This window comes from Echinops telfairi, unplaced genomic scaffold (genome assembly GCF_000313985.2).
Source record: "Echinops telfairi isolate 266 unplaced genomic scaffold, ASM31398v2 ScPeMD7_7458;HRSCAF=8496, whole genome shotgun sequence".
Taxonomy (NCBI): Eukaryota; Metazoa; Chordata; class Mammalia; order Afrosoricida; family Tenrecidae; genus Echinops; species Echinops telfairi.
The window spans coordinates 27,921,885-27,933,639 of NW_022111358.1; the positions used below are offsets into that span (position 1 = coordinate 27,921,885).

The 11,755-nt window shown below is 47.2% G+C and overlaps 1 protein-coding gene across 1 annotated transcript; it reads left to right on the top strand.

Annotated features, from left to right (window-relative positions):
- The first annotated feature begins 203 nt into the window (after window positions 1-203).
- On the top strand, window positions 204-11,594 carry CDC6 (cell division cycle 6). The gene is made up of 12 exons (XM_004707449.2): window positions 204-283; window positions 1,710-1,900; window positions 2,578-2,862; window positions 2,986-3,185; window positions 3,415-3,590; window positions 3,941-4,047; window positions 4,467-4,606; window positions 5,714-5,814; window positions 6,917-6,981; window positions 9,757-9,959; window positions 10,439-10,579; window positions 10,931-11,594. Exons 2-12 carry the CDS (start codon window positions 1,723-1,725, stop codon window positions 11,018-11,020), a joined length of 1,686 nt encoding a protein of 561 aa, XP_004707506.1. The 5' UTR covers window positions 204-283; window positions 1,710-1,722; the 3' UTR covers window positions 11,021-11,594.
- The last annotated feature ends 161 nt before the right edge of the window (window positions 11,595-11,755 follow it).

Sequence of the window (11,755 nt, forward strand, 5' to 3'; positions counted from 1 at the left end):
TGGGCGTGGCCTCAGAGTGGCGCCGAGGCCTGAGAGTCTCATTGGCTCTGGGCCTTCCAGTTGTACGAGGCGCGGGAAAGGGGGCGGGGGCTGTGGCGCGCCGTGCTCCTGCGATAGCCAATCAGAAGCCTGGTCTGGCTTTGGCGGGAGGCAGGAACGCCGCAACGCTGCAGATTTGGCGCCAGCGCGGTGGGACGGCTGCTGTCGGCGTCGGTGTAGCAGCTGCGTGTGCGAGACGGAAAACCGCCTGCACGGAGGTGACAAAGCCCCGTGAGGTGGGAAGGTGAGGACTGCGGACGCGAAAGGTGCTCTGGGAGGCCGCGGAGTTGGAGGCGAGGGGAGCGGGGTCCGAGCTAGCCCGAGGCGAGGGAGGGGAGGCGAGCCGATCCTCCGCCGGGAGCTGACCGCAGTGCGTGCGCCGAGGCGCCGGGGGCTGTGGGAGGGGGAGGTGTCGGGCGCGGGTGGGTATGGGGGGGACACGGCGTGCAGGGCGCAGGGCAGGACTGGCAGACGCCGAGCTCTCGGGTCTCCCTGCCGAAGGCTGCTGCGCCGCCGCGGTCCCGTCGGGCCGCTGTACCTTCTCTGGGGCCCGGGGATGGTGCGGGGGCTACAACTTGGGCTGCGAACCACGAAGTCGGCGGTTCAAACCCACCTGCCTCCGGGGTCCTTCCAAAACTTGAGTTAATATCTGCAAAATGCTTACCACTGCCTCGTCCGCTCCGTGGGTAGCCATCGTTTAGGTTGGCCGTGCAGCGGGAAGGACGCAGAAATATTGGTGTCACGTAACTGACTCCTGCCGTGGGCGAACAGCTGTGTCAGGCGACTTCGGGGGGATGATGTCCCGCTGTCAGAAAGGACGGCGTCTGGGGCGTGCCGGGCTGGTCTTAAAACGCGCGCCGCAAAAACGCACAGCTTGTGTGAGTCAAGCATTGCCCGTGATGAGATCCGGGACCGAAGGAGGGACTCGTACTGGATCTTAGAGTCTGAGCACTCAGTTCGCAGAAGGCCACGGGTGACGGTGGAAGCCCAGCATCCATTCGCAGGGTCCCCACATGCGGAGTCCCCGCTGACCATTGACCAGGGCCGTGAATAGCCTGCTAGCAGACAGTGTTTTGGAAACTAGACTGATGCAGAGGTAGTTAGGTGAAAAGTTAATGCCATTTCTTTTGTTCTCCCGTTTGACCCATTTTAAATTTGTTTTCGTTTTTATTATTTTCTGTTACCTTTTCAACTGAGGTTCTGTTGTTAGTTTTGGTCAGCTTTTTTGGTATGTTTTTCTTTATATGAAATCCAGGATAGTTGGATTTACACAGTAACTGGATTAATAATTTCTTGTTTTTATGCCAGAGGTTGAGGGGAATTGAGCTAATGATGAGTACAAGAATGCAAGCTATAATCATGATCTATAACTGTAAATTTTCTTTTAGCTACAGTTAGAAAACAAAAACAAGTTAATTTAATGATTTAATCCAATGCACCCCAAATATTACATTTTAGCACATAATCATTATAAGAGAATTGATGGTGTGAAAAAAGTAAGGGAATGTTCTAAAATTATCGTGGTGATTGCTCAACCCTTAAATATGTTTAAACTTGAATTAAATGATAGGTGAATTTTATGTCATTAAAGCTTGTTTTATTTAAATGTTGTGTTCTTCCCCCTTTTGGTTTACATACTAGTTGGCTGTCTTGTTCTTTCTCCCATATAGCCGAGTTGCCATTATGCCTCAAACCCGATCTCAGACACAGGCTATAATCAATTTTCCAAAAAAGAAGCTATCTCGGACATCGGAGAAAGCTAAAAACTGTCGGGACACCAAACTAGAGCTCGCAAATGCTCAAGCCCCTCCCCATTCTCCTTGTGAAAAAATCCTGCCTCTCAGCCCCAGGAAACGTCTAGGTAAGCTGCCTGTCTCCTAGGTACAACTTCTGGACAAATCTCTCTGTTTCTTCTTAATACCGATCTCTGATCTGACACTATTTCAAATGACCCTGTGGTATTTTGCAACATGTCTCAAATGTTTATGAAACTAAGGAAAACAAGTAGGTGGCGTCCTTGGTACCTTTTCGTTGGTTCGTTCGTGTTGTGGAGCAGTGGTGGCAGTGCTCTCTTGTGTTGGAGAAGCCGAGCTGTTGTTTCTGATGGGGAGGAGGGAGGGTTTGGCAGAGTCCTGAGGCACTGTGGTTTTCACCACTGAGGTGGTGACGCAATCGAGCCAGTACTTCTGGCACAGTGGGGAGAAGCCAAAGGTGCTACAGAACGTCTCACAGGGGACCGGAAGCCCCACAACAAAAAGACCTCTCCCTTCCAGGATGCTGGTGGTGCGCAGCTTGTGAAATACTGTGTCCAACAGTCTTAGCGTTTCTTCTCACTAAAACTTGCTGGTTGGGGATTCTCTGAGGGTGGTGAGACTCAGGGGTGCCCTCTGGTGGTCAGTTCTCTGATTTCTAGCCCATTCTCTTTCTGGTCGTGGTGGTTCCATCCCAGGTTGAAATTTCCCCCTTGCTGGGGAAGGAGAGGTCTTTGGGAATCCTTTTACTGGCCACTGTCACAAATGCGAATTTCATCTGTTTTAGGGGATGACAACCTATGCAACACTCCCCGTTTACCGTCCTGTTCGCCACCAAAGCAAGGCAAGAAAGAAAATGGCCCCCCAAGCGCACGTATGCCTAGGGGGGGGCGCAGATTGGTATTTGACAACCAGCCGACAACGAAGTCTCCCAGGAAAAGAGAACAGGTCAGAGCTCCCCAAAACAAGGCACGTCCTCCAGTCCAGAAAGGCCCCGAGGGGGCGACGCAGCCTGAGCAGAGAAGGCCGCTGGAGAAAGAGGCAGCCCGGATAGGACTGTTCAAGCAGGAAGGTTCGTTTATGGTTGGCAGCTGTTCGTGCGTTCTTATAAATAAGGCTGGTGGCTCTAAGTGAAACCCGTGGGTCTTCCTAGTGGCCTTCTGTTGTGCCTAATTGTCCTTTCACGTCTGTACAGGCACTTGCTACCAGCAAGCAAAGCTGGTCCTGAATACAGCTGTCCCGGATCGGTTGCCTGCCAGGGAGAAGGAGATGGATGTCATCAGGAATTTCCTGAGGGAGCACATCTGTGGGAAAAGAGCTGGAAGTCTTTATCTTTCTGGTGCTCCTGGAACTGGAAAAACTGCCTGCTTAAGCCGAATTCTGCGAGACCTCGAGGTACTCGGAGGATTCAAATTATGGTGCTCTTGCTAAAACAAAGGCGTGGGGTTCACACTTTCCCCCAAAAGGGCACCTTTCTGTCTTTCTTTCTCTCTCTTTCTCCCTTTCCAAATGAAAGCGAAGCTTCCGGTCTTGTATGTGGCTAGCTCCGGGAAAACATTCTTCTTTCCCTCAAATCTTTATCAGAGGCCAAAGTAACTCTTGGGTTTTATTTTATTTTTTCCAGAAGGAACTGAAAGGCTTTAAAACTATCATGCTGAATTGCATGTCCTTGAAGAATGCTCAGGCTGTATTCCCAGCTATTGCTCAAGAGATTTACCAGGAAGGAGGATCCAGACCAGCTGGGAAGGACATGATGAGGAAGTTGGAAAAACATATAACTGCAGAGAAGGGCCCCATGATGTAAGTATTGCACTGCTGCAAGGTCTATTGCCCACAGACACATTCCCATCTGAGCCACCAGTTTGCTCATAAAGAACATTTCCTATGTTTGCTATGTGAGAGGAGGCAGTTAAACTTCAAAGGGGAGGGGGTAAATTTTTTTTTTTTTTTAATGACTGGAAGATACCCGGGTGATACCATTTTGTGATCGAGGTTGTCATGTCATTTCCATAGTGAATTATATATCAGACAAGTGATGATGATCTCACACGGGTCTGGGCTCTAGGAATGGAACCTAAAGTCAGCCCAGACTAAGCAGATTGGAGGTTTAGGAAGGTGGAGCCAGATGCTAATGATTTCTTTCTCTGCAGTGTATTGGCGTTGGATGAGATGGACCAGCTGGACAGCAAGGGGCAGGACGTATTGTACACACTGTTTGAGTGGCCGTGGCTAAGCAGTTCTCGATTGGTGTTGATTGGTTAGTGCTCGTTCGCTAACATTACATGGTGACTTGAAAGTGTTCACCATTATCTCTGTTCAGCTTACTTATCACTTTATCTAAAAACCACTCTTGTACTTTCTGGTCGATATAAGAAAGTTAAGATAGCAGTAATTTTTAATTGTACTTTAGGTCTGAATAGGAATTACATTATACTACATTTCAGAGATCATTAATTTTTGGAGAATCTGGTCTTGCTGATTGGTGTTAATGCCTTCTATATCACTTAAAAAGAGTGCTCTGGGATGACTATGCATGACTTAACTAATGACTCCCGGGGGCCCGGTGTGAAGCCATTGGGGTGCTGGATTCTAACTGGGAATTTTCTGTTACTTTCAAACGATTGGTTTTTCTTCCAGGGTGATTTGATTAATGATTAGTCTTCATCTCTTCCTCAGGTATTGCTAATACCTTGGATCTTACAGACAGGATTCTGCCCAGGCTTCAAGCTATTGGAAAATACAAGCCCCAGCTGTTGAACTTCCCACCTTATACCAGAACTCAGATAGCCACTATCTTGCAGGATCGGCTTAATCAAGTGAGTGCCAACCATTGTGCTAAAATATATGTTCTTCGGGGTGCCTGTGGTGGGAAAACCTTGCCCCATTCCATGTTCAGTCCGACTTTACAAGACAGTCAAGCTCTGTAAGGCAGAGTGGAGATGTCCCCTCGTATGTTCCAGGCTGTGGATCTTCACAGAAGCAGGCTGCCCCGTCTTTTTCCTTTGGGGCCGCCGGGAGGGTTGAACCACCACCTGTTTGGTTCGTGGCTGGGCGTTTTAACCACTGCACCACCAGGGCTCCTGGAAAACCTACTAACAATGGGTCAGAGGTATTTGCATAGGTTGCTTTACTTACCAGTGGTGGGGTTCTGATGGTTGTAGTGAGAGAACGTCCCTGAATTTCCGCATGCTCTATTGACCAGCTGTCTACGTGTTGAAATGAAAGTAGCAATTAGAGGAGGCACTCTAATGCTTCCTTGGCTGTTAAAAATTGGGCCTATAAAACGGTTTTTCTGAATTCTAATGACTTTTTCCCATTTCTGAATCTACCATATTCCTGCAAAATGCTGAACTGTGTGAAACCCATCGTGAACACCTCCATCTACTTCTAGGCAAAAAGAGTAGCTCTTAGAGCAGCGGTTCTCAACCTGTGGGTCACGACCCTTTGGGGGTTGGACGACCCTTTCACAGGGGTCGTCCGATTCATAACAGTGGCAAAATGACAGTGATGAAGTAGCAACAAAAATAATTGTATGGGGGGAACGGGGAGGGAAGGGGGAAAATGAGGAGCTGGTACCAAGGGCTCAAGTAGAAAGCAAATGTTTTGAGAATGATGAGGGCAACAAATGTACAAATGTGCTTGACACGATGGATGGATGAATGGATGGTGATAAGAGTTGTATGAGCTCCCAATAAAATTATTTTTTAAATAAAATAGTTTTTTTATGGTTGGGGGGTTGTCACCACATGAGGAACTGTATGATGAAAGGGTTGCGGTATTAGGAAGGTTGAGAACCACTGTCTTAGGAAACAGGGTGGCTCATTAAGTTTAGGCTTAGCTATGAAAATGTTTATGACCTGGGACCTAGATTCCAGAGAAGGGAAATCTAGTTCAAACAGTCCCTTTCTCTGTGTTGTCCGAAGGTGTCTAGAGAGCAGGTTCTGGATAATGCTGCCATTCAGTTCTGTGCCCGCAAAGTCTCAGCTGTGTCGGGTGACGTTCGCAAAGCGCTAGATGTTTGCAGGTGAGTTATGGCCCTGTGGGTCGCTTTTATTAAAAAAAGAAATACTGTTAATTGTCTCATGTAACTCAAGTGACTATGGCCTAAGAGGCTCCATTCTGCGACTTTTTATGCTCAGAAAGGAGGGCTTGTGTCTCAGTGGGGAGCTCTGCATTTCCACCGTGTTAATGTCTGAAGCATTATCAGTCCATTACCTACGGAGGGAGAAACAAATGAGATGTTGCTGGCACTCCCTGTGGTGATTATAGATTGGTTAATTACATTTGTATTAAAAAAAGACTCCAGTTTACTTTTCCATTAGCTGGTCTCAAGCAGGTTTATTTATGGACCTGAACCATCTTTGCCGTTAGACTTCCCCTCCCCTTTCCTTTGCTTTTGTGAGCACCCTGCCCTCGAGTTGGTGGTCCTCTGCCTCTCCTCCAGGCCTCCCTCTCCTCCATCCCTCTGCACCCCCTGCTGGGGAGAGCCGCCATGCTGACTGATGGAAACTCTGCCTTCCCAGTGGGGACACTGGGTCCATTAAAATGATACTCGCTGTGCTAGCCTGCTGGTCCAGCCTCCTGCTACTGTCAGGTCTGGCTTATGGCTTCCTGTGGGCAAAGTACTTTGGAGAGAGCAGTGGGAGAGAGCTTTTCCTAGTGCTAGATGGCATGATCCTGGATTTGAGAGTCCCTTCATCAGCAAGGAACTTGGGGAAAGACTGCAGCTGTGAGTCATGGCCATGCAGGCGGGGGAGGTTCGGCCTCCGTGAGTCCCAGGCAGCTGTAACCGAGCCCCCCACTTGGGTCTAGTACATGTGGGCTGAGCGCACTCTTCTGAGATGCCCCACTATACTTGCTCTCCCCATCCAGGCCATTTCCCGATATCCAAGCTGTGACCGTGGGCAGCATGTGTGCTGACCTACTTGACATCTGCAAGAGGAAACGGCAGTACTGCAGTTTCTCAAATGCTCCTATCATGAATTGTTTCAAAGCCGTGAAGTCCCTTTTAGCTGAGACATAACCCTGTTTTGTTTGGGGGGGGTGTGTGTGTCTGTAAACATGATTAAGAAAATAATTTTAATTAAGGTGCTTGGTTTTAAGTAGAATCTTTTTTTTTTTAATAGGCGAGCTATTGAAATTGTCGAGTCAGATGTCAAAAGCCAAACTATCCTCAAACCACACGCTGAATGTAAGTAGTTTATCTTCTTTCTGTATTGGAAGCTTGGCTTTTCTGAAAGGTGAAATGAACAGAGTGAAATCCACAACTGCCTGTTTCATGTGTATGTCTGTACATTTGGTCCTTTTCGTCTGCCCGCCCGCACCATGTCCTCCACGTGTTACTGGAAAAGCGTTCCCTCGGCATGAACATCAATGGCTGGATCAAGGAGGTGTCCTTGCCAGCTCTGGCTTGTGAAACTCTAGGTCAGCTTTTCTCTGGGTGTGTATGTTGAGTGCGTGTAAGGTCTCGATGCTGGAGAGATCATCCTGGTAAATGAAGGCCGGCCAGGTGAAAGAGCGGAGTTCAACTCGGGACATCGCCAGGCTTTGGGCAGGGGTGAGGTACACACTGCAGACTTTTAAAAATGACAAGAGGAATATCCCTCTCCGCTTTGCTGTCATCTGTGGCCCTAAACTAAGTATCTTCTAAGTCTTTGATTCCAGTGTTAACCTTTTGAAACGAGACCATCTGATTTGCTGATTTCTTCCTGTACTTCTATACCTGCCAGGAATGATTAAATTTGCTGCTAGCACTATAGTTCCACTTAAAACTTCTTTTCATCAACTTGTTAAAATAAAATCAATATTTAAGAAGTAGCCAAACTTCATGCTTGGGCTGATTGATGGTAGGCAGTACATCCCGATGTGTAAACTGGATGCTGGTTTCTTCTTTCTCTTTTCCAATTGTTCTATTTGTTTTTTACTATTTAAAATAGTAAATCTTAGAATTTGATTAGCACCAGTCACAGCACTTGCAGTCTCCTGTCGTGAAAGGGAACTGTAGCCGCTTTCAGGGACCTTAAAGATCTCAATGATCATTAGGGCTGGTAACATGGTTTTACTGCTGCCAGCTTTCTCTAATTTCCTAAATGCCTGCAGAAACACATTAGGTAAACAGAATCAATGGGATTTTTTTTTTCACCCTTTCCAATATAAAAGAGGAGGTAAGTTCTTGGCATCAATTATTAGACTAACCTAATTCCTGTCTTTTGACTTCTAGAATGTGTGGTGTTGACTTTTAATGGTTCCAGAAAGCTACAGGGACCTAACTTCAATTTAAATCACAGAAGGCACTTTCCAGTACTAGAACTCACTAGGTTTCTATGGAACATAGGGTGTTCTCCAGCACTGCAGATACTTAAACAAAGCTGGCGAGATGATCACGTGTTGGGATTTTGTAGAAGGGGCTCTGCTGTCTGGTAGGGAGCAAGAACAGATCTCTCAATTCCTTTCAATTTGAAGATTTTATTTCATCAGTGCTCTCTAGTGCTGCTTGCTAGTGGTCTACAGCATCCTGCTTATTGTAGTCAAGTAGACAAAAATTGTCGGAGCTGCAATCCGTCTCAGGCAGGGACTTCAGGGCAATCCCTCCCCCATCTTGCCACTTGGCATCTCCCAACAATAGGGCCACAGTCCTGGGCCTGCTGCTTCTGCCATGGTGCTGTCTACTAAGATGCCCCATGGCGTCTTCACAAGTGCTGCTGTCCTGCGTGGGCAAGTGCACCAAGTCTCACAGGTCATGTGGAGAGGCCGTCTGGAGGACTGGTGTGGCGCTTGACTTGACAGACATGGGGAGCCCTGTCATTGGGCTCAGGACGTTGGGTTCTGTGTAAAACCCTTTTTTCCTCTTAATTTCCGGACAATCGCCGTCATCTTTGCTTTAAGATTCGGTTCTTTACCTTTGAGACAGGAGGAACTTTGGTAGTTTTCTGTGTGATGTTGACTGTTTTCTGAGGAGGATTTGTCTGTGATGGAACGTCTGTTCCACAGGACAAAAGAGTTTGCTCTCCTGACCAGGACAAGAACCCTCCCTACCTGGTGTCATGGGGGCATCGTTCTCATGGTACTATTTGCCTTCACGTCCTCAGAGCGGAACCTCCTGTGGGTTTCTGAGACCTCACTGTGTATGGGAGTAGAAAGCCCAGTCTCTGTCCCTGGGAGCTGCTGCTGCTTTCAAACTGCTGACCATTTGGATCATAACCCAAATCCTAGCCACTACACCACCAGGACTCTTGGCTTCATGTCCTAGGGCTGCCATACCCAAAACATCACAAACGGTGGTGTTCTTTATAAAGAACAGAAATTTATTTTCTCCCAGTTCTGGAGACTGAAAGTCCAAATCCGGGTCTCCACTGTGGCAGCTCCTTCTCTGGGTCTCCCCTGTATTTGGTAGGAGCAGTACTTGATAATCCTTTACACATTAAAGATGCGGCTGCTTTGGTCATCACAGTCTCCCCTGCATCTCTCTCTCCTGGTCTTCATAGAAGACGTTTGGTAGAATCTACTCTATTCTGACATGACGTTATTAGCACAGCTATTTGCAAACATAGACATGGGTACAAAGGTTGAGGTCCTAGTACACTTTCAGGGGTTTGGGGGCACAATGCACCCCCTACATGTGACTCCCCTCTCATCTTTGGGCTTCCAGGGAGTTGGAACCTCTGCTCTGCCCCCATATAGCAACACTTGAACTTCCTGTAGCTCAGTGGTTCTCTACCTTCCAAGTGCTGCGGCCCTTTCAGACAGTTCCTTGTTACTCCTTCATCACTGTCATTTGCTACTGTGCTGAATCAGGCGACCCCTGTGAAAGTGTCGTTAGACACCCCCCCCCCAAAAAAAAAAGGGGTCGGTACCCACGGGTTGAGAACTGCTGCTATAGCTAAAACTTGGTGTCATTTCTCTCCACACATGTATAAACCCTATTTTAAAAATCCAACTAAGCGTGATTGATTTACTTACTTTCTAGGTAAATTGTCTTCTGAGCCTGTGATTCCCAAGCGAATTGGTCTTGCTCACATATCTCAAGTTATTTCAGAAGTTAATGGGAACGGGATGCCTTTGAGCCAAGAAGGAGAGCGAGACTCCTTCCCTCTCCAGCAGAAGATCCTAGTCTGCTCTTTTCTGCTCCTGACCAGGCAGCTGAAAACCAAAGAGGTCCCTCTGGGGAAGGTAAGTCAGGAGTGTCAGCTGACGGAGGTGAGGTGAGAAGCTGCTTCACAGAGCAGATGTTTTCCAAAAGGCCTACTAGGCCCCAGCTGATCTGATTTAGGAAAGCTAAGTTCGTTTAGTAAAAGCTAAAACCAATCCTCAGAGTGACCCTTTTGGAACAGACCGAGCGGAACTGTTCCCTAGGGTATCAGGCTGTAACCCTTCTTGGGAACAGTCTGCCTCATCTTCCGTGAATTTGAGCCACAGGCCTGTGGTTGACAGGCCCCTGCATGGCCCACTGTGACACCAGGGCGCCTTTAAGTTCTGGTGCTATAGCCAGCTGATGGCCTTCTCTTGGGTTGTGCTTGAGAATTTAGCATCTTGAAAAGGGAAATCCAGATTGCTTTGATGCAAGCCCAGGCGCATGTTTTCTAAAAGATTGTAAGGTAACTCGTAAGTTGTGACTTCGCTAACACCTGTTCTCCCTTATTTCCTCCTAGTTATATGAAGCCTACAGTACCGTCTGTCGGAAACAGCAGGTGACAGCTGTGGACCAGTCAGAGTGTTTGTCACTTTCAGGGCTCTTGGAGGCCAGGGGCATTTTAGGGTTAAAGAAAAACAAGGAAACCCGCTTCACCAAGGTATAGCCGCTGCTTTCTGACTGCGCTTCTCATTGTCCTGTTCTGGAGAACTTCTTGGCCAAAGGGAAACGTGAAAAACTAGAAAAACAGTCTGGTTCTTGTTCGGTGGGGTTTAAAGTCTGAGGATGGGACCAGGGTGTTGTGAGGGCGATTTTGTTTTTTTCAAGGAGGATTTTGTCTCTGACGTGAAGTTCCATTCTACAGGACAAAATAGTGGGTTGTGACCAGAAGAAAGGACAGCATTTAACTTGTTTCCTTCTGGAGAGGAATTTTTCCTACGATAGAACTTTGTGTGGTGACAGCCTCTTCTGGGTTCTGCATGGAAAGAAATCCTTTTTTTTTTTTTTCCAGGTGTTTTTGAAGATTGAAGAGAAGGAAGTAGAACATGCTCTGAAAGACAAAACTTTCATTGGGACGATCTTAGCAACTGGATTGTCCTAACCTCTTCTCTCACTCTTAACGCCCCACCCGAAAGCGGTCAGCTGCCATTTGTGGAGCCATGAACTCTTCATTTTTGAACTTTATTTTCAGGCCCTGAAAGAAGTATGAGCTTTTTACTTGAAACCAGTGAATTTTAATCTACAGACGTGAGAACATTAGCACAGAAAAATGTCCTTGAGTCTTTTTGTTTTTACCCATAACAAGGACCAAGTAGACCAACCCTTTTAAGTTTCTTATACTACCTTTGCCATTTCTGTGTCTCCTACAAATACTCTGGCAAATATCCAGGTGTGTGTTGTGGGATGTGCACCTGTTGCCTCTTGGGTTCATGTGTTTTGTTAAGAACGTTGGGTTGGAGTAAGAAGGACTGAAAAAGGATGATGCAGGAAACCAAGCAAGTCCCTCGTGGAGATTTGGAGGACACTTTGGTCAAAGAATTTCTTTGGGACTGTTCTGTGTCCACAGCATGAGTGCTGCTGCACTCTGACATTTTAGAGATTCGTCTGTTACCTGGGGCGGGGTGGCAAAGGAAAACAATGTTACAGATTGTGAATATATTTATTTCCCAGTCATAGTCTTTGTCTAAGCCCTTGCATTTTAAGCATATATAAGCTTTCTGGTGGTAATATGAAAATTCTCGAGCTGATGCATTGTCTTAGCTGTCCTCAGCTGAAGCTGCGTGTGTCAAGACTCCTGAGTTTGGGAGTGAGTGTGTGTGTGTGTGTGTGTGTGTGT

Excerpts from the sequence above, each read along its gene's own strand:
- CDC6 (XM_004707449.2), top strand. The coding sequence starts at position 1,723 with ATGCCTCAAACCCGATCTCAGACACAGGCTATAATCAATTTTCCAAAA. Across the intron at positions 3,591-3,940 it reads GCAGAGAAGGGCCCCATGAT|TGTATTGGCGTTGGATGAGA; the intron begins GTAAGTATTGCA and ends CTTTCTCTGCAG. Across the intron at positions 5,815-6,916 it reads AAAGCGCTAGATGTTTGCAG|GCGAGCTATTGAAATTGTCG; the intron begins GTGAGTTATGGC and ends TTTTTTTAATAG.